Source organism: Conger conger, chromosome 10 (assembly GCF_963514075.1).
Source record: "Conger conger chromosome 10, fConCon1.1, whole genome shotgun sequence".
NCBI lineage: Eukaryota > Metazoa > Chordata > Actinopteri > Anguilliformes > Congridae > Conger > Conger conger.
In genome coordinates this window covers 18,824,600-18,847,772 of record NC_083769.1, presented here as the reverse complement: position 1 = coordinate 18,847,772, position 23,173 = coordinate 18,824,600, and the positions used below count along the sequence as shown (strand labels likewise).

Here is a 23,173-nt window from a genome sequence, read left to right as displayed (position 1 = left end):
TGTGTGTGTGTGCTTGCGTGTGCTTGCGTGCACGCGTGTGTGATCCAAAGCATCTGCCTGCCAGATAAAGGCATTTTGTCTTTGGGTGAGATAGTGACACTACAGCATGTTGAGAGCTTATACCCTGTGCAGTTCACTCACATGTAAATCAACTAAGTTCTGGATTTAATGAAAGTTTTTCAAAAAATAGTTGTACCCTCAAGAGTTCAATCCATCCTCCGCAACTTAAAACGCTGTCATTGTTTTTATTTTTTTCCCCTAAACCCCTACATTTTCACTTTAAGTTAAGTGTCAACTGCCATCACCTAATCAATCAATCTCCTTGTGCATTCCATGTGCAATTTCCCATTTTGAATACATCTTTTTTAACTGGCAGCCTTTGGTAAGTTCAGAAATGTCAAAAGTTAAGTTAAAAATTAATCAATTGGGAAGTGGCTTGATAGGGACTTGAGGAACCGAGTACAATGAAAAATTAAGTTGCCGTTTTCATTGTTCCATCAAAAGGAACAATGAAAATCCATTAACATAACATGATAACATCACACCAAAAGCTGGTCTATTTTCGTTCTCGGAGTTAGCGGTGGTGAGTAATGATTTTGTGACTCATTGTTTTCACCCAAAGTGATTACATCCCAGGGAAAGCACTCCACTTGGGTGCAGTCCACAGCACAGTACCTCTGCAGTCTTTTGTTCTTTAGTATTGTTCATATGAGAACTTTGGATGGAACAGGATTACTTCCATGGAATGCCCCTCATGTCACATAATTCAATCAGTGTTTCCAAATCCAAATTATTAACTTTTTACAGTTAATAACTTTATATGGTGACTATTAACTTTATACAGTTCTGTATGGTTTCCATAATAGCCATAATAACAATCCAAATTCACAGCAAAGCTAATTTGTTGAACAAGCGCACAATAGAAAATGGAGAGTTGGAGCGTAGCAGGTTGGTGTTAATAGCACTGTGGGTCCTTACTGAAAGGAAACAAGCCACTGCAGTTCGAACATGACACTATTTTACCATTGGCACACTCCCCTCAAACTCAACAAGGGGGGAAGGGTCTAATGAATAAGCCCAAGGTCATACCAGCATGAGATATGATCTTCTGCAATGTTTTGCTGATAAGCAGGATACTCTGTCAATCCTCAGCCGACACACAACAGTCTGAAACTGACACACAGGCCCTAAAAATGCTGCACCAGCAGTATACAAGCCATCAACAAATCAGTATACAACATCCAAACAATGCAACAAAAAAGAAAACTTTGGCGTGAGAAATTGGTGGTTGCTCAGCTCATTAAGCTACACTGCTGATGAGGATTAAAATCACCTTTACACACAAGCTGACCCTGCCTGCTGGAACGTATTTTCACTCCATGTACTGTGCCCCTCACCCTCCCCTTATTGGGAAGAAAATAATCCTCCAATGTGACAAATCATCTGTCTTTGATGGAACAAGAACATTCAAGGGAGGTAATATTGGGACAAAAATGATTCAGCTCAAATTTTTCTGCACCGTTAGCAATGGAAACTGATCTGCCAGAGGATTTCGGAGCACCAAAGAAGCCATTTGTATTGATATTACTGGGGGAATGGAGAGAGATATCACAGGATCTAGGGAGAAGGGGGAAAGAGCTGACTTAGCTTTGAGGTGGGCAGGTCAAAAGAGAGGGAAGGTATTCTTTTAGAGCCAGAAATGTGCCATTGTTTTTTAGGCATGTGGGAAGGCTTCTTCTAGCTAATGCAAAATAAGGGTAACGGCTTTTCATGGGAAAGTGCGGAAAGCAATCTTAGCTGCTTGACTGGTCGGAATTCACCATAGACGGTGAACAAAAAAATAACAAGTTGTAAACACGTGACTTTGGGCTGTAGTTCAGATCTCCTGTGTGTGGTACAAGGCAAGATGTTGGCGGCTGTCGGTTCTGAGAAACCTGCCGGAGGCGTGGGTGACACCTCTCTTTCTCGGGAGGCCTCTTTCCACAGCATGATAGCATGGGCTGCACTGCTTCCTGTTCCTGCCTTTTTTAACTCGTCTATGGTGTAGCTTTCCAGAGACAACAAGGGGGCTGGAACGCTCTAATCACTATGAGTGCCGTCCTTCACTGCCCTCTCCACTCTTTAACGTGCTGGAGGCCCTGAACATCAAAAGTTTATCTGAGGCACAGCAAATTACTAGCCCATCCAAACAATAGCAGAAACGGCTCTCCTTCCTGCAATATGTTTCTCATTACTGACTCTGATAATCCTGGTGTGCAATGTTCATTTTTATTTCCTCCAAGTAAACTTGAACTCAGTAGGCTTGATTTAAACTGTACAGTGAATACAGTAAATACTAGATTGGATCTCTGAACATCTATTTTGTTGTCTAATGTACAGTATATTGTGGAATTGAGTATGGTGTGGTGTATATTATAAGTTATTGAGAAAAAGATAGTCCACTCATTCTCCATCAAACAATATTGTTCTATGACATACATCTCCAAGGCATAGATTTATGGGTCAAGAAGAGGGATTATGTACAGTATATACGGGCCTGTGTGTGAAGTTGAGAGGTTGCAGGCCCAGACCCCTGGTCAGGCAGTATCATTGTCCCTTTGAACAGGGTACTTCAAAGCTGAATTGGATCAGTAAATATCCACTTGCATAAACTGACATGGAAGCTGGAAGCAAATTTGATTTTGGCTAAGTTAGCAACAGCTTTCTGGGTCATTCATTTCGAAATGACTTTGAGTATGTTAAATTGGTTCTGCTACTTCTGAGCTCTATGCTATAATATTTCAGCTTTAAATATATAGTTATGGGTATAAAAACATACATTAACAGTTAAACATATCACTTGGCATGGGACGTGCAATAATAAAAAGGTGTAAAACCATGGAATGGTTGCAAATCTGCCAGAAAGAAGATGCAAGAGCATATTATCCCCACAGACGTGAAGGAAGATGGTGAGGGAGGCCATAAGTAACCCAAGTATTGCAATTTAAAGAATGGTTAAGTAAACACAACAACCATTTCTGCGATGGTCATCTCAGTCTCCAGACTTAAATCCCATGCACAAAGTATTAAACCAAGGGTGCCAATATTTTTTGTGGAAATTTATATATATATATATATATATATATATATATATATATATATATTTTTTTTTTTTTAATTTTTTTTTTATTGTTTTTTTTAAACATATTTTACGCATGAAGTTTATGCCAAAAACTATATATTTTTATTTTACAGTATTTTTGTACATATGTATCAGGTGTTATAGGCAATAATTCTGGAGCCCACTGTATATGCGGGTTTCTGAAAGATACTGAAATGTTCAGGCTCTCTGTCAATCACGGTTATTCGATTGATGATGTCATGGAGATTGACAGGGATGTGTGCTGGCTAATTTAATTTATTTGGGGACAATCTAAAAGTACATGGATTTTCTACTAACTGTTTACTCGCTAATTTTGAGATATAATTTAATACTTCCCTGTGAAATTGTGTAGCTACTGCGTGTGGCACAGTCTTTACATGAAATTCAATCCTATTAACAATACTAAATCGTCTTCACCTTAAGAAGTTATAAGATTTATCATGCCTTCGAAATAGGCTACCGCAAAATATATGTAAATACTGTCATTGCACCAATCGAAAATGGCAGCTGTTATTCACTGCCAAAATACCAAGTGCAGTCAAAAGATGAATCAAGGGTCCATAATAGCGGATTTTTGTAGATTTCATTCAAATATGTTATATCATATTTTGGGGATAATTTTTCTTATTGTCTTATTGAAAGCACAGATAAAAAGGAACTGTTCGAGATGAGCCCAGGGACATAACTCACTAAACCCACTAAAAGTGTGTTATGCTTCCATTAAAAGCATATATTTAACCCATTAAAGAATAATGTTGTACCAGAAATTGACCTTCATCCGATTTATGTGAAATCTGAAATACATCAGAATGCATTTCTGTTATTTTTAGATGTAGTGTTCATGTCTCGCTTCCCGTAAACAATTTATGTTATGATTTCCTTGACACCAAGGGCACCTTTCAGTTTCAGTAAAGATTTTTGCGACAGTGCTCGTTTGTTAACACAGGCTAAATCTTTGACGATGGTCCCTTACTCGTTCACCCAGCGGCAGGCAGATTGAAATGCACTCGATCTGGTGAGAGTACAGTAGTAGTACCATTTCTTCACCGGACTAGAGAACTGCGGGAGAGATACAGGAATACGCATCTTCATTATTTTTCCCTCCATCAGTCTCAGGCAATGACATATTCACACTGAAAGGGAGAAACTCGGACTATAATCTAAAATGACGGTGGATTTCGAAGAGTGTATCAAAGATTCACCCAGATTCAGGTAAGAACATGTTCGTGCAAAGAGGTTGATTAACTACTCCCTAGCTGGGTTCGCTTGTTGAATTCTTTGATTCTCCCGCAATCCGTTTGGAGTTTGCTTAACTGCAAGTTGGTTTGTCGTTTCTAAATATTCTGTTCAGTTTTTAAGCAAAGCATGTCATAATACTCACAAGACTAATTCACCCACTGTCCGGCGAATTCATCTTCCAGTTTCATGTATTTATTGGCTACATAGTATCGGTCCAAATCATTTAGCTACGGCGTAACAGTAGACTAGTGCTGGTCGTAGCCTAAGAATTTTAGCCTGCTTAGTATGCTAGTCCTACAAGCAGCGAGAATGAAATTCCAGCAAAACGACGTCTTTGATTTTATGCTAATATGTTAGGTGGCGAGATTGGACCGACTCGCTTTTTACATGCACATTCGCTGTACTAGTTGTCTCAACCAACTGTTTGAATTAAATAGGGCGAAAACAACATTTTGGTGCAAAAAGCGAGAACGATTTGTTGAATGACAATACACCATGGTCCCCACGGTGACACTAATTAAAAGCAATGGACATTGGGTTTTACGATCCACTTGAGAATCGTTATTATCAGACATATTTATGGACTTCATGTGCTTATTTTGACACGAGTTATTTTCATGGAATTTATCGGTTTGATCTTGCTGTCTCTGTATCACGCATACCCTGCTGTTTATGTGCAATTAAGTTGGAGGACGAATGCAATTTTAGGAGCACGTCTATGTGGTAGCCTATAGATTGTAATTTATTTTTCTGTTTTTTAACGAGTCAAAGAACATTCGAACCTATCGTAGATCCCACGAGGCGATGAGCCTAATTGTTCGAGGCAGTGGCCGAAACATCAGACGCAATTGCCAAATGTGTTTTGTGATCGCCTGGCGTGTGTGTGTGTGTCTGTCTGACCGTGGATGTGTGTGAGTGACTGATTAGTCGGCTAACTATTTATACATTTATTTTCGTACATTTGCATGCAATTTAGGATGCGAATGACAATAGAAGATCCATAAAAAATAAACGTAAGCGGCAGAATAAATAAGTGAAAAATAAATTATATATTTTAGCGGGTGATGTCACTGCAGCTGGCAGTTTTTAAAGAGCGAAATGTTCAAGAAAACAGCACAACAGCGGTTCAGACAGGGACAGTATACATATAGCCTTTATGCAAAAAAAGTAATGCTTTTGCAGATTGAGTTGCCTGGTGCTTACCCTGCTTTTCAGTGAGGAAGGTGCACTTTTGTGCTGATGGAATAGTAAATGTTACTAAAGGTGCGATATTCAAATCAATCTTTACTGTGAGCTGCAAGGGAATTAGCTGTTGGCTATTTGGTGACAATCAAAAACCTATTATATCTTGACCTCGTGCTCATTGGTTGGCAGCAGGAAACGGCGACTCCAGACCTTTTCCGTAAAATGTAATGTACATGCAGTAAAATTTCTAGAAGGCTTTTTTCAGAGGTTTTCGGTCTGATAGGGGTCAAATGTAAGCTACTTCATCAAACTGATATGATACTGACGATTTTACTGTGCGAACACACTCAGGGAACTCTTTGGCCAAATTTCTGTCCCAAGCATTGTGCACACAGGCTTCTTGCTAAAGGGTCATATACCAGTTCCAGTGTCAGGTACTTTTCTAGAACAGACTGGTCTCTAATAAATAGCCTTTAGAATCGATGGGCAGAGGAGTTATAGACTTCCAGAACGCAGACCTCTTCTTGTGTGAGCTCAGCCACTTTCATCAGCACATCTTCCCATCCCGTCAGTTAAGGTTGGAATGATTCATCATGGTTGCCGCCCATAAGCTGTTCTTCTGGATTCTTCTCCTAAATCATGTATGCCACTTAACTAGACTCCCATTTGCCAGTATAACTTGCATCTATGAACTTCACTACACCTGCAAGTCTGCATTATGTTGTTCAATGTTGCCATCATGCTGGGTAAACAGTTGTTTTGCAGGTGACCAGAATTTGACATGAAACATAAATATATCCTTATGCACTTCATGCATGCTGTCTATCTCTTAAGCAAGCACAACTGTTCGAGACAATGTTGGTACTTTGAAATAGTGAGGAAATTGTAATATCAATTTGATAATATTATCTACTCCATTACTTTATTTACATTAACATTCCCCAATAACCTTTGCTTGCTTCTTTAAAACATTTTTGAATGGATGTTCCGAGAGAGAGAGAGAGAGAGAGAGGGAAAGAGAGAGAAAGATTGTATTGTGTAGCAATGAGCGATAACTGGACCCATGCCTGCGTGCAGGGATTTTTTTTACATGGTGTGGGAACGGACAGTTATCTCCTCTACAGACTCCTACCTTTTATGCATTGCGCAACGCCGGGCCCATCACTCTCCAGGTGCAGCTCCCCAGGTGCAGCTCCCCCTAAATGCAGATAATTGCCCTGGTATGGGAAGGGTCACTGCTGTGTGAAGTTTGGGCAAAGGGGTCAACAATAAAATCGATTCCATATCCATGCAAGGAGGGCCCCTGCATGGAACGTGGGCTCCTTCCATGACCCTTACCACAGGGTCAGAAAGGGCGCTAGCATTCCATTGGCTCCTGATTTAGGGCTGTGGGGGCTGTTACCATTGAAAGATTGAACCTCCCCCCACCCTCAGATTTCACTTCATTTCATAATATGTCTGGGCAGACAGTGTAGCATATTGTCACATAGGGAACCGGGCTTGGAACTCTTGAGGCAGCAGGTTCACCTTCCTGGTGGACTGCTGCCATTATGCCCTTGAGCAAAGTACTTAGCCCGGTATTTCAGTAAATATCCAGCTGTTTTAGTGGATTGTTTAAAAAAGTAAGCCATTACCCTTTAAGTTGTTCTGGGCAAGTGTGTCTGCTAAATGCCCAAGAACTAATGCAGATGAATCTGTTGTTCTGGCATAAGATTAGACAAGATTAGGAAAGGTCTGTCATAAGAGCTGCCAGAAATATATAAATATAGGTCTGCATCTATAAATATAGCACATGTTGAGCTGGTGTTGGTGTTTTCCCACTGTCTCCAGACAACACTTCACCTGTTAAATGCACTGCACATGTTTGTATGAATATGTCCATATTTTAATAAGGGGTGGGTCACAGACCATGTTTTGATGATTCGGTGGGTCATAGACCAAGAAAGCCAGGGACACCTCTGCTAACGTGCTAAATTTAAGATGGATGTAGTCAGTCCTCTCTGCCGTTTACTGTGCAAGAGGATGGCCCTTTATCACACGGAATACCTCACTCTGCACCCTGTTGTGACCACTGCCCATGTTATATATGTCAGGTTGCCTTCCACCAGACGGTTAAATGTCTTTTGACATGAGATGTCTCTTGGCATTATATGTCTCTTGACATCTAACCATCAATATGTGGGTTTGGGCCAAGGTAGTCCAGGAAACCAGACAGTCAGCTTTCCAGAGGTCTCAAGACACTGCCAGTTTCCAAAGAAAGGACACTGTCATTCCAGCTTGGACATTGATCAGATTCTCAGTAAACAGTTTGAGAGAACATGACATATTTCACAGGAAGCTTCACTTGTCAATCAACTCCTTCCCTGTCAAATGTATGTTAAAATCACCGTGGACCCGCCTTCACTGAGTTGATGTAATTTGTAGTGAAAGTACCGGTCATGCTGTGAAACTGGGCACATTATTGCTCTTAGCTGTGCTGCCTCTGCCAGGCTTATGGAGGGATACATGTTGTGCTGTCCAAGAGCTGCCCCATACACTGGGCTGTGATTGGAGGTGAACCTTGTTGCGTGGCTGGCAAAGCGTGAAGGGGGATCCTGCAACAGTGAGCTCATGTGGAGACACTTTTTTGGGAATTTCGGGTTCTGCTCACAACAGTCGTGATCATGTATTTGTTGGGTACTTGCATAACCAGTTGCTCTTTCATGAGCCGCATGTTCCACTTACATTATTTGTTTGAGCATATATTACCATATATTATGCAATATTAATTATGAATTCCCACATGCCATGTAATGTATTTTGAGGTCAATCCATATTAATGGCTTTGTTGTTCTCAAATGTAAAATGTGAGATGAATTTTGGGAAGGTAAGGGAGAGAGTTTCAGCTTTGAAACCTGTTTATTTTCAAGACTTTTTTTCAAGAGTTTCAGGGTGCTCATTTTCCAGAGAGCCTACCACAATCAGGGCCTCATCTCTGAACCCCCACCACTGAGTCCAACATGACAGCAGCATCCCAGCTTCTCCTGCCTTCTCCTTCCCCCTTGTGACTGAATGAAACAAAATCTTTGCCTTGCATTTTACACACCTGGTTAAAGGCCAGTGCACCTGGAGCATTAGATGTTGAAGGTGTGAGGTTCAAAGGCGGGTTGTTCCTTTGTTGAATAGAAACCCTCGGAGGAAGACAGTAGAGCTGCAACACACCGTCCAACATTTGAAGGTGTTGATTGCTTTCATGTTCCTTTTTCATCTCAAAACCAAAGCACCATGTCAAGGACATACTCCTGTCGACTTCTGAAAAAAGTTGGTTGATTTATTTTGATTTAATTTGCTTTGTTGTCAAAGTTTGTGGAAAATGTGGCCAGGGTTATGAGGTCAGGGGTCAGACCACCTCCTGTTGGAATGCTGGAAAGGCTCAGTTTAGCCAGTGTGCTGCAGTTGAATGAATGCTCCATCCACAGCTGTGAAAATGAGATGGCATTTTCCCTGTGAAATACAGCCTGTGTTTGTGGAGACATTGTTTGCTGTCTTATAGACTGTAACAAATTTCATTAAGCACGTTCACTTGTTTGGACTTGCTGACATGTCAGTAGAACAGACTCACATTTACCTGCAGATATATTTGGAATTACCCCATAATGTACCCCCTATGAGAGACCTTCGGATATTTAATTATATATTGACTGTCAGTGAACTGATTTTGTGTCATCCTGGCAGCCTGAGGGATAGTTTCACTTGTAGGTTTTGATGATGTGCAAGGTCTCACTCAACACTGGAGTCATGGCACAGAAAAGGCGCTTCCTGTCCAATGAGCCTGTCTGTGGAGGAGGCACTTCAAACAGCATTGCACATTGTAAAACATGCCGTGCAAGGAATCTTCACCAGCCCCCTCCCGCCAACGCCGCTCTGAAGGTTAAATAAATAATACGAGACATTCCATTCAGCCACTTCCCTTTCCCAGAATCGGAACAAAACTGGGAGTCTGCCGGGTCGAGTAGGAAGTCCGTCTGTGTCTTCTCCGTCTGTGTGCGTACGTGCATGTGTTTGTGGGTCCGTATGTGTGTGTGAAGGTGTGTGGTTGCGAGCAGTGTGTGAGTGTCTTTTGTGTGTATGTGTGTGTGAAATGCGTGGACAATCCTATCTCTCAGATATCATCTCCTTCCCAAATCAAAGACTTCCAGCCTTGGCAGCAGTGTGTTAATAAGTGCCATCTGTTTGTGAGTCAGATCGTGGGGCGCCCTGAGACAGGAGTGTTTACAGTAATGGTTCCGCTGATTTTATGAGCCAGAGACACGGGCTGGGACTCACACAGGCAATGACGGAGAGCTGCAGTGCAGCCGATATGCTTGCACAGGATATCGTAGACCTGTATCCCCATCACAAACAGCCCTAGGTTTCACTTCTGAAAAAAAGCTTCTTCAACTAGAAGACTGTTTACTTTGGATCAGAAATAGGTTGTATGGTTTTTTTTATGATCACCACTATAGCAATCTTGTGGATAATGTGATTTTCAACACCTTCGTATCATACATTGATCAAGCTGTAACTTTTGGGAGCAAAGTCTTGGGGTGGTAACAGGTGGAATTTATTGATAGGTGGTTATTAGCTAGTATGGTTAGTGCTGTTTGTTGCTGTAGCAATATTGGTACCTAGATGTCCAGATAGCTAACTGCTAGCCCAGAAATCAGTAAATGAATAACACACTATGCAATGTATACATAGCTTAGCCTACTACAATGTTGAGCTGCCATGGCAAAGCATGCTTTTTGCATGCTCTGTGCTTTTTGGGCTTCTCTGTTGTATTGTCTACTACTATGCAAGCTATAGGCCTAGTTCATTTGGATTTTGTTTGTTTTGGTGACCGTCTGTCTTTGTTTCTGCCACCTTACGGTGGAGCACTGTTTGGGTTGAGCGCTGTTCATGGCTCTGAAGTCTTATCTTGACCTGCTTTCCCAACAGCCTAACACAATACAACCCAATACATTGTTTACTGGAAAATATCTAGGCCTTATGTTCCTAATGTTGTGGCATAGCTGAAGAGCAAGGGTAAATAATATACCATTTTTTAGAAACTGAAAACACTTTTTTAAAAGCAGAACCAGATTAATCACATAACAGTTCTTATTATCCTAAAATGTACGCAGTGGCTGTGATGCTGTTGCTTTGGTAGTTTTGGAACTGATAGTTGGAGACATCTCAGCATGCTCTACCATCTGGGAACAGCGCGTGCTTTAACAACATCCCTGTAATTTATACTTTTAATCGCCTTTGACCTTCCTTCACCGAGTTGCTATAAATGGTTAGAAAACATTGGCTGCGTCCCATCAAAATGGCTCTGAAGCATGCTGGTCTTGCCAGGTGTATAGTGGACAGGCCAGGGCCAATGTGTTTCATGGGTTCAGGCTCATATACAGGAACCTTGGCCATCTGGATTCGGGATTGCGCTCTATCTATATTCATGAGGATACCACCCCATCTGCAGCTATAGGGCTACCTCACAGTCCTCTCCCCCTAACCACCTTGTGCTATTAGTCAACACCATGCTTGGTCACATGCCTCGCATTCACTACAACTCTCATTCGTATTTCGTCTCTATACTCCGTCTCAATAGATGCACTTAACGCATTGTGCCGTGCACAAAGGGCTGCAACCCGACTCTCCCCAAGTCAGGTAATCCTTTGGGAAAGAAGAAGTGACCTTTTTTTGTTGGCACATCCAGGCCAATGCTGTTTGTGCTTTCCCTCACAGTGCGTCGCTGGGCGTTAGAGACGAATGAGGCGGCTAAAGGCCACGCGTGTGTTTATTGGAAACGCCACATACTATTCCCCTCATCAGTTTGGCCTGAAGGCGGTTCACCATTCCCCGCATCTGAGAGAGAGAGAGAGAGAGAGAGAGAGAGAGAATTTCAGTTGCAGCTGGACAAATCTCCATTAGCAAAATGTTAGTTTCACCAGCAGCCCCTCTGCCACATGTTGAAGATGTGCTGAACTTCAGTGGAAGAGTGGCCTGACCTTGCACACACGGTAGCCCACGCACTGGACATTCTGATTCTCGCCTACCTTCTCTTCGGTTTCTAGGGACACAGGATATTCTCAGGACCCTATTCTCTCTGAGATTCAGGTCTGGAACCTGGAGACTCAACATCAAGAACAATAACTGATTTTAGAGTGAGTGTATATGTTACAGTCAATTATTGCATGCTGTGCCGTTTTTCTATTACTCTAGTTTTCTCATATTCTTAGTTTCTACTTTCTTGATTTTCTAGTACTCTGTTTAACAGTGAGTAGTGTTATGTTATGTTAAAATATAGGTCTTGCTTTGTCCCAGTGGTGTTCATTACTGAAGGCCCACAACTTTTCAAAATCTGTGTCAATGGGAACGGAACCAACCCCCGACCCACGCTCCACCCTGTGTGTCTCTCTGTGTAGGTCATCAGCATGCTTATACAGTCTCACAGTGAGATGAGCTCGCAGATCCACTCATCTTATTACCGTAAAGCGGCCTGGTATCTTCATCAGTAGGAGTGAGCTAATGGGGTCAAGGCCCAAAGCCAGCTCAACACCAGGCCAAAGCCATCACTGCACCGCCCAATGACAGCTTGGCTGTCTTCAACTGAGTCAGGCTCTTTGAGGCTGCCATTCAAACCAAGCCACCTGAAAAACCAGGATGAACAGATAGATCAGTTAGGGACTGCATCCAGCGTGCTTATAAAAAACTGGATCCAGGGTCTGAAAGCTGAACACAATTGCTTATTCTTTGGTGGAGAAAGAGATTAATCAGGGATCCTACCACTCCATTGACACTCGGCAGTTGGATGTATACATGTCTGCTGCTGGAATTGTCTCTGTAGCGTCTTTTCATCTTGGTAGAATTATGGATTACAGTCTCAATGGATTTGAGTACTGAGACAATTTCCCTCTTGGATCCTGCCTGAGATTAATCTGCATCCATATAGCCTCCCCACCATTGAAAGAGTCATCAGCTCTGGATGATCAGCTGTGAAAGGCACTGCCTGGGGTTCCAATGTCAGTTGTGTATTATGCTCATCCCAACCCAAATGATGAGGCCAGCTGTGTTCCTCTAACGTGCAGACCTGTTATAGCCAGCTTGCTGCATACCAAACATTTGAGACCACAGGGTCCGTCCTGAGCTCCTAGCTTTTGCAGACTGATTCACTCTGTGGTCGATTTATGAGGAATTTAAAATGAAAATAGAATCTGTTGCTATTTCTCTGTCACAATAGAAGAAATTTCCCTTTGAATTGCTGCCATCTTCTTTGCGAGTCTATATTTATTCACTATCAAACTTAATTTGTCTCAAATTACCTATTCATACCATTTTACATTACCTGTACTTAATGTAGTGTGAGGTTACCCTGACCAGTCTTAGATATTGCATTTCACAACCACAATGTCCTCAGGTCAATATGTAGAGCCTTTGACGTTAATTCCTTGCAGGCGTTAAGTTCGGAAATTTGTGGATCAAGCGTCTAGTCTTACAGAAGGCCAGTTCACGGAGGCCTGGAAGAATTCAATCTAATCTCCACCAGTCTGTTTTGGGAAGTCTCAATTTAACCCCTGTTTACCCTTTCATAAGTCATAACTCTGACATTGATCAGTACAGCGCTCAGGGCCTGAACTGAGGTGGAAGACCGGCAACCTGACAAAATATTTTCCTTCCTTTGTGAAGGCCGAGACGCCACCATCGGCTACCCCTGCTGCGACCGCCGGGAGACCAAACCTTTCATCTCGGAAGTGTGAAAAAGCCCAATATTCAAATTCAGAGGGGCTTAGCGAGGGCGGTAGAGCTTCAAATAAATCCTCTGTTGATCTCACACAGCGGTTATAATGAACATTGGTCTGAAGCTCGCCTCAGGGCTACATTCATATTCATAACGTGAGTGGCGTGTGGTTTGCGTGTGGTTAGAGAATGCCTCAGATCACTCCTTGCCCTTATTTGATTTAGTTTGACTCCATGAGCTTGCAATCAATATGATTTAGTATACCTGTTCATGTAGCTTATGAATTCACAATGTTTTTCTACCATGAAGTACACACTCAATTGTGGCTGGGGCTCACAACATCCTCATGAGTCAGGTGACCCAAACCCTATTACATTTTACAGAGATCAGAATATTCACAATATCTTTTTGGTCAGTATGAAATGTAGCCTTTTGTTCAATTGAGGCAGAAATAAGTAACTTAGACATATTGGATCATGGACCAACACCAAGACTTGGATGGAGAGGAGTGTTAGTGGAGTTGGATGGAAGTGCATGGAAACGGCTGATAGATTTTTTGCATGAATTTTTACCACTCGGGTGGGCTGGTATTGCTGTAGCTCAGAGTGCCGCACTTGGTCAAAACTCTCCAGAACTCTCTCTACAGATGCTCTCCAGCTTACCCTTCCACATGCTCTCCCTCCAAATGGCATAAACTCTGCAGCATAAATGCGATAGTGGGGTGAATCTGCATGTCTGGGAATCCCCTCCCCCCACCCAGGTTCATTCCTTAGCCGGCGTGAGAAGACCTCTGGCGCAGACTCCCGCGTCGTCCTCGGCCCGTCGGCAGAATGCGGCCTTTGTTCCCGGAGCGGCACGCTCTGCTGTGATACGGAGCTGATCGGCCCTCAAGGGCCGGGGCAGACAGTGAGGCCCGTCATACCGCAGGAGAACTGAGTCACGAGCGCAGGGCAAGCTCTCATTAAGACGGCAGACTTCCCCAGGACCCACGTGCGTTTGTGCTCCGGCTGCCGTCGCCTGATTCATAAAAGCATGAGTCAGTTTCACTTGCCCGCGGGGGAAAGTCCCTTGTTCTGGGCCCTGCAAGAGGCCCTGCAACTGTCATGAGTTTAAAAAATGCTTTAAAAAAATCTGTTTAAAAAATCTCATGATTCATTCTAGAGGGATATTTGCCAGTCCCCATTTAGCACAAACTTTACAGGAAATGATGTTTGCAGTGCAGGTATAAACCATCCAAATCTGGTCTGTTTAGTATGAAACCAGAACAGCGGATGTGTTTTAAGATGTCTCTGGACAAGGTGCATGATCATTTCCATGAGTGAGTACAGTCAGCAGGCCTGCAAATACACATTGGACTTGAGTATCAAGTGAGCAATGTATGAATAGGTCAATCTACCCTGTGGCTGAGTTATTTAAAGGATTGATTTTTCTTTGAAACATTTATGAAATGCCATAAAATCGCTTGTTAATTGTGCTGTAAATGTGCAGTTCTGTCCTCTTCTTCCTTTAATGATCTGCTGCAGTAGAGTCAGTTGTGGATTGGCTCAAATTATCATTTTGACGCCTGTCAATGATGGCCCAGAATGAACTCCTGCCCCTGACACCTAAATGCAAATAACCCATTGTGTAAAATTAATATGTATGTATGTACCATGTGAAAGAGCCTTTTACTTTAAATGTCCTTTCCAGAAGGAATAGTTTCAGAATTGGGTTCTCTTATCATGGTCGCTATTTAAAGGAAGCTGCTGTCTCTGTACCTACAAATTATCTGCATGGCTAGAATTGAGAGGGACAGGCTAGCCTTAAGTTCTTGGACCACATTCTGCTTCCTCAGAAATGTCAACAAACCTCTGTGTCTTTGGGAAAGCTAGTGGAGGCATAGATGGATGCTCGTTTACCTCATTTTATATACAAAATCCACAGTCTTGACCTTTTACAGTTTCTCCACTTCCTGGCAACCAAAATGTGAAAATTGCACTACGGAGCGTGCATTAACCTTGTGTCTGCGATGTGGCTTCACCAATGGGTGGTTTAAAATTCCTTTATGGCCAGTGATGTCTCCCGCAATGACCCTATTTCTTCCACATGATTCTCTCTGTGTACAGTCGCCCAGCATTTGATTCTGGTCCCAGTACTTGGCGGTTTCCACCCACTATGTTTGGGAATCCATCTGTAGCCCTGCCGATAAACAGACCTATCCCAAAATGGCTGACGCTATGCAGTGCTGGTATACACTGGAGACTGAATGTGACGTCATTGCTATCATTTCAAACTTTGCTCAGGAGACAAGTGATGGTGCACAGAGTCCATGTTTAGGCTTCATTGACATCGACATCCAACATGTATCCCTACTGCCACTATTTATGTTTGGTTCTATTGCCACATTGGACTTCCAATCCGGATCCACATTGTGCTTAATGTCTATTTATTTTTTAGCCTTCCTACGCTTGCTTAAAGTTGTGTAGTTTTGACATCTGCAGAGCTGGTTTCCTGGAAGCGGTTTCTGCTGTTGACGTCCCTGTTGCTTCTGCTCTATTTCATGCTGACCTCCTTCTAGTCTGAATCTGTGTCAGCGGATCCTCCAGGCCTGCTACAGCATGGAGACCTGGAGCAGTGTGAGTTTGGCACTTCCGGGGCTCTGGCCTTTACAGCGCCTGCTGTTGGTGTCGCCAATGGGGAGGCCCCACCCTAGGTTGAATGGGTGGGTATAGCGCAGGCCATGTTTAAAGTCAGCTCAGAGGCTATGTGGCTAAATGTGAGGCGGCTTGGTGTGGCAGCTGACTGTGGTCTGGTTGACACCAAGCTTGTGACTGCCTGTTCCTCAGGGTGGAGTTTTTAATGTCATTCTGGGCTACTGCACTAAATCTCTCTCCCAGTCCCCAAGGGTCTCTTTACTTAAAACCACACTGGAGGAACAGAGTGAACATTCAGGAAGAGAAGTGTCGATTCTATAAAATGAGGTCAAACCTGTCATTTCATTTTTTTATGGCCGTCAAGAGCAGATTCTATTGTGATGAACTAGCATTTGCCCAGACCGTAGGTTAACATTCACGTGGTGTAATATTCATGAGGTTCTTTCAGTAGGTCTCCCTCTGAACTTCAGGATATTGTAGTCCACAGAAATATTTTGTGTTCTTATTCACAAAACAAGGACAAAGTCAAACTGTCATGTCACTGTCATGAATAGCATGTCGCTGCTATTCAGATCTCCGACTAGATCATGGATTCCTGACTAATCTTCAGGATTCTGTATGGAGAATCTTGGCAGACCAGTTCCATAATCTCCTGTAAGATTCCAAATACCCTATTATCAGATCTAATGTCGACATCTATTTGGGTGAACTCCCTTAGAAGGTAAAAAATGAATGTGCTGTCATTATCATCATCAGCATCAAGGTGCAGTCAAGGTTAGAAACATTCAAATTCAGCATGCAAACCAGTTGAGGGAGAAATATTATGTTGATGTTGTCTTTGCAATCGCCATGCATGTCATGGAGGTTGTAGTAGTACAGCTAAAGTAATGATAAATGTAATTTTATTTTGGAATTTCTGAAGTTGCCTACAGGCACAAGTCTTCTTACTGTCCCAAAATGTCTTGCTCTCAGTTTATGATGCACCTGGGAACTGGGCATTCTACACTGTGGGGAGGAAGACATTTCTGGCACAGTGGCAAAAGCATCATCTATACCACACATGCATTGCCAGTGCGTAGAAGCTGTGTGTGCATGTGCTTGTGTGTCCACACTGGTTCCATTTGCTTCTTTCACCAGTTGGTTTCCAGCAGACTAAACATGTCATTGTTGTATTTTACCTGAGCAAGATATAATTTGTTTATGTAAATTCGGACATCGGACATCATTATTGATATTACTCATTATATTTGCATTAGGCCTGTTTGCATTTTATCGCAAAATGACTTGTGTGCTGTAAGACGATGGTTAAAAGATGTTCTTTTCAAATGGATTTGTGGCTTTTCTCTCTGCCCTCCAGGTAGAATGATCATTGATCCTCTCCACAGCACATTCCAAGTGTATCTGTGCTGTATTTCTGTGTCAAAATCACCCCAAACCTATGAGATACTTATATCACTTCTGAAAACAGATATCTGCCTTTAAACATTATTCTGTGAAAAAATTTAAAATTGGTGGGTGTGTTACCCATACAGAATCAGATACACCCATGTGACAGAAACACAGATTGAATTCGTCATTTGTGGCTTGGGAATGATATAACGCATATTATCCATTGGAAAATCCCTTTTGATTATCGTAGTAGCATTATCTTTATTCGCATTACATCAAATCATTTAGCTTAAATGATTTGAGTCAAATTGACTAAATCCAGTTTAATCTGTAATCCTACAACATAATCAGTGCATTTTCATCATCAGTCAGAATCTGCTGTTTTAATGTTTTAATGCTGTTTAAAAGCTGGAGAAATTAATACACATGAGGAGTCAAACAGAGCAGAAGCAACAGTTAAGAGTTCTGACTCTACTTCCTATCCTGCATTTTCAGCTGACAAACTGCATGACTGTTCTCCAAATTCAGATCTAGGCTAGGTCATCTGATGAGCATTTCAGAGTTTAACAAAATGCCATACTTCCCCCTGAGGATGTCATTTTTTACATTAAAACATGAAAATGTCAGTTCTGCACTATTAAAATAGCTGCTGCTGAGAAGGAAACGAGGGTCTAGCTGCAGCAATAAAATGATGCATCACGTCAGATCATATGTATCTGGCATTAGTGTAAAAGTGTTTCTATACACTTTGTACCGCATTGCAAGCACTAAATATAGAATGTAGGTGGACGACAAAGTGTCCAGTGGCAGGGATACAGAAAGAGTGTGTCCTTCGCTTCTGCTGTAGATACAGTACACTGTCATTGCCATGATTTTGTTTTGGAGTATGGAGCCCCTGTGTCACTCCGCAGGTGTTTCTTGATGATGGGGATTTTAGTCAGCCATTTTGACCTGCCTTCTAATCAAAGATTAGCCTCTATAGTTTGTCCCCAGTCCCAGAACATCAACGTGTCTAATCATACTTCCCCCTTTTATGAAATTGCGAATCTTCGGCATATAATTTCCCTCACTCTCCGTTTTTGTGATTCCCAACCTGTTTTCCTTTTATGCGATCCCTTCGGTAACAGAGCTGAGCTTTCAGCTGGTGTGAGCCAAAGCCTTTCCTTTCATCCGCCGGCAGCGAGATCAGGTTTTGAGTCCCCGCCAGTAATAACAAACCTTGAAGGCAGCGGTTGGTGCATCGTTTCAATTTGAATATCGCAACGTTTGGAAAAAAAAGAAAAACTCCATGATAAAGTCACTAAAGAAGGGAACACGCTGTCAAAAGGAATATTAGATTTCTGAGGCTCTGTTATGCTTCTGGGGGAGTCAAGAGCCTTCAGATTGAGCTAAATACAGACTTGTGGTTCTGAAAACCATCTACAGGCCTTTCTTTCCAAAAGCATTTCCATCTCAATGCTGTATTTGGTATTTAAAACTGCATCAAATACTCATATTCTCTTGGAAAATACCAAACTTGAATAGCTGCAGTAAATATCCAGCTGTTCATCTGTATATTTCAAATGTGTGCTATGGTAGTCAGTTTGTGTAATAACATCTACAAGTACATAATTGGAAATATAATCTTTGCTCATTGATTGATAATTAATCTTGCTAGCACCAAGCTGTGTTTCTTTTTGCAACCAACAGAAGTGAAACTGTAGCTGCACATGACAGCCCTTAAACTCCTATAATGCAGAGGGAAATCCAAGCCCCGATGACTGGTTTACCATGTTTGCTTGCGTTGTGCTATTGAGTATATTCAAAAGGAATGCTATGTGCAAACAATTATGAATTAGGAGAAAATGGTTTCCTTTTGTGACTGTGTGTTTTTTATATCTGCAAAATATTATTTTAGACGGTTATAAAATGGGGATTTTTGCCTTTGTTCTTTTTCCTATGATACAACTTTATACAAAGCATTGTCAGTGACATTATATTCAGGTCTATTTGAGACACAAATTTGCTCAATTGAAGTCAGGCTGTGGAAGCTATGAAGAATGCATATTCATATGTTGAAGACAATTGGAGGCTCTGAAGGTCGCTTGAGTGACAGGATGTGGTGATGTCATACTTTTGCTGCCTTTGTTGCTGGAGAGGCATGGGGCCTGGCTGGATGCCCTTGCAGAAACCGTAGGACTTTTCACACACTCACTACAAAGTGCTCAGTGAAAGGCACCATGGTCTGAACGGTGTGCTAATAGATTCCTGTCCAGCATCCTGTGAAATTACAAAAACAGCTGGGACCCCCGCCAACAGAAACAAAAACCTGCTGGCCTGTCTTATCAGACAGCTGAACTGTGTGAGCATTTTATTAAGTGCCAGGAAATAAAGTATCCAGGCTGCAGTGTTGGTAGTTCAGTTGACTTATTCTCTTTCCAACAGTTCCTGTGTATACAGAGTATGGCAGCAGAATCTTTGGTTGTGAGCGTTGTTTATGTGCCATATGCATTGGGATCAAATAAGAATCTGGATTAAATTCACTGTTGTTAGCACTCATAGTGAATTATTCTTGTGAAAATGTGATTGGTTGCAGGAGCAAGAGCAGGAGAGGTGATTGGAAGAAGGAGGGTTTTTGAGCCCCATTAAGGGCAGAGCTGCGTTATATTCAGGGCTTGGCATTAATACCCGCCACCTGCCAAATGCTGGTCGAATTCAGCAGTGGCGTGTAACTCCATCACTCTTCCCGGCAACTTTGGTGGGTGACGATTTGGTAGCATTTTCCATGGAAGAAGAAAAATTAGGCACATGAAATAATGAAGTGAAGGGTGATACTACATGAGCATCATGCACACCCCATTGGTCTATTCACTTCACTCTCTTGATCTAGGCTTCTCAATCAAGCTGGGAGTATACTTGATAAGAAGTATACAAATGTGTGTATACTCATTGCGGCTTCAAACTGTTTGTATAATGACACTAGAGAGCGGAAATTAAGATTCTGCAGCTGTGGTTGGAAACCCCCACCACCACACATACACACATACATACACAAAACAAACCTCACACCACACACACAAACTTAGAAATTAACATTCTAATACACACACCAAGCGGACACACACAAAAGTGCACGTAGTATACAAACACATTGTTCCTGGGCTATGAATAAAGATGATGAGGTCACTTGCCTTCTTTGTAGCCGATGACAGCCCAGGAAGAAGGATGGAAAATGGGACCCTGACTTCAATACAGCACAAGCATAATACATGGACCTTCCTTTGTGATGGATCTGAGCTGAAACCTGGCAACCTTTTTCCTCCAACCTCACAGCCAAGCCAGCAGATTACTGTCCTTCTGAATCACAGCATAGCAAACAGGTTGCCAGAGCACCCCAGCATTAGGATGAGTATCCTACACACTCTCAGCACTGTGTACTGCCTGACCCAGCCCGGCACTCCACACACTGTACGGTGAAGCCGGGAGACTCAGAGCGCCTGGCCTTGCGTTTGAAGGCGGCTGGACTGAGACCATGCTTTACTGTAAACAGTGTGACCACCGCTCCCGGAGGGACACCGTGCGGACATGATTTACTGTAAGCGAGGGTCTTTGGCCCGAGGAAGGAGGTGGTGTTCACAGGACTGGAATGTCATTTTTTCTCCGCGGGAAGGCTTTTTGCTGCAGCCTTTTCCTTTCTCATCCGAGCCGTGCTGCATCACGTTAACCTCGCTCTGCAAGGAAAACCTTGCCCTGCTGCCTAGCGGATGGCCTTGATATGTTTTGTATGTGGTTTTGGATAAACATGTCTGTATAATGTAATGGAATGGAATGGAATGGAATGTAATGGATATGCTTCACGGCTGTCCTGCTTTGGGCTTGATAAACATTTATGCAGTCTTCCCTTTTCTCCGTGGTTGTTTGTAGGCCCAGTGTGAGAAGTCGGCAGGGTGTCACCCATCTTACGAGGCTTCCTCTGTCAGATCTACATGTACAACTGCTGTTATCCTACAATTTATATTTTGATAGAATTGAGTTTGATTGGAAATAACCCTGCATGACTTCCTTAGTTTAAGTCTTCTCAGAATGTCCATCTGCTGACCTCATTGTTCATTCAGTGGGGGAAGTGGTGTCTGTCTGAGATGAGGTTTTACAAATATGTGCCCCCCTTCTCCCTCTCCTCCTCCTTCTCCTCCTATTCACCCTGATTCCATTAACTGCGGTGTGCACACTAGGGGAAAATCAATTCTGAAACATTTCTCGGGAGTGGTAATGCGATTTCCGTCGGGGCGGCGTGGTGGTCTGCGAGCGTCTGCCCTCTTTGGTTTTTCCGTGCCAGAGGAGACGGCGACAGTGTCTGGTGGTCAGAGAGAAACATTACAGGGCCAAAAGACGGAACTTTCAGATATGTGCCCATCTGTGGTTACCCACAGACACTGAGTATGTCATCTGTGAGCATTGCACAGCTGCTGGACTGGACATAGTGGCTGTACGTGGCTGCTGAGAACCGACTTTACCAGAGTGCTGGACTCCCCAATCAGAACCGACCTTACCAGAGTGCTGGTCTCCCCAATCAGAACTGACTTTACCAGAGGCTGGACTCCCCAATCAGAACCGACTTTACTAGAGAGCTAGACTCCCTAATCAGAACCAACTTTACCAGAGTGCTGAATCCCTCATTGCCGATATCCCTGACGGAGGCAGATGTTTGGTCTGGATGACGGATGAGCCACGAGTTCCACATTTAGCAGATAATATCAGGGTTTTCAGAGCCAGAGTGAGAATTGAACGCCTGCCCTGAGCTCTATTTGTGGGGCCAGGGTGTCTCCCTCAGCAATGATGACCAATCAGGCCGGAGCACCGATCCTCCCTGGAATGGCGTAGGGATTTCCGCGTGTGTAAACTCCGAACGCCCACCCGCACCTGCATGGCCGACCCCAGCCTGCATCATCCCTGGGGTTCTGCAATCCGGTGTATGTGGGCTGTATTTCCTTGTTTGATTCATTGTTTATTTTCATTGGTAATGTGGTTACACTGACCAGTGGGAAATGTAGAATATCCTCATCAGTGAGTATCAGTGCATTGTGCAAGAGTATTAGTGTCTTGTGTGAGGGCATTAGTATTTTGTGAGAGTGTTAGTGTATTGTGCAAGAGTATTAGAGTATTGTGAGTGTATTTGTGTCTTGTGTGAGGCCATCAGTATTGTGTGAGAGTATTAGTGTATTGTGGGAGTGTTAGTGTCTTGTGTGAGGCCATCAGTATTGTGTGAGAGTATTAGTGTATTGTGGGAGTGTTAGTGTCTTGTGTGAGGCCATCAGTATTGTGTGAGAGTGTTAGTGTCTTGTGTGAGGCCATCAGTATTGTGTGAGAGTATTAGTGTATTGTGGGAGTGTTAGTGTCTTGTGTGAGGCAATCAGTATTGTGTGAGAGTATTAGTGTATTGTGGGAGTGTTAGTGTCTTGTGTGAGGCCATCAGTATTGTGTGAGAGTATTGGCGTATTGGTGTGGTGTGTACCTGTGAGGAACCCCCATGTGGAAAGCACTGATGTCACATTCGTACAGTCTCAGCTGGCCCTGGATCTCCAGGACCACGTGCTCCCCATTGGGTCTCTGAGGCCCCAGCACATCTGCGTACCAGTCCCGGCATCTGGTTCTGATTGAGCCCAGCCCCCGCACTACCCCCATCCCACTCACTCTCTTACTCTCTCTCCCCTCTCCCATTTTCTCATTCCTTCTCCCTCAGTCACTTACTTTCATTCACTCTTGCTCTCACCCTCTCTCTCTCTCTCTCTCTCTCTCTCTCTCTCAGACACATACAGTGCAGTGAGGACGTGTCAGTTCCCTGAAATATTAGCATGGTCGCTCGCTGTG

At 43.0% G+C, this 23,173-nt stretch overlaps 1 protein-coding gene across 1 annotated transcript in view; it reads left to right on the top strand.

Moving 5' to 3' along the window:
- Positions 1-4,184: 4,184 nt before the first annotated feature.
- LOC133138547 (arf-GAP with coiled-coil, ANK repeat and PH domain-containing protein 3-like) overlaps positions 4,185-23,173 on the top strand; it is a 94,778-nt gene continuing 75,789 nt past the window's right edge. Inside the window, exon 1 of the mRNA XM_061257395.1 lies at positions 4,185-4,354. Within this exon, the coding sequence (XP_061113379.1) occupies positions 4,308-4,354 (47 nt within the window). The 5' untranslated portion in view covers positions 4,185-4,307. The remainder of the gene's footprint in view (positions 4,355-23,173) is intronic.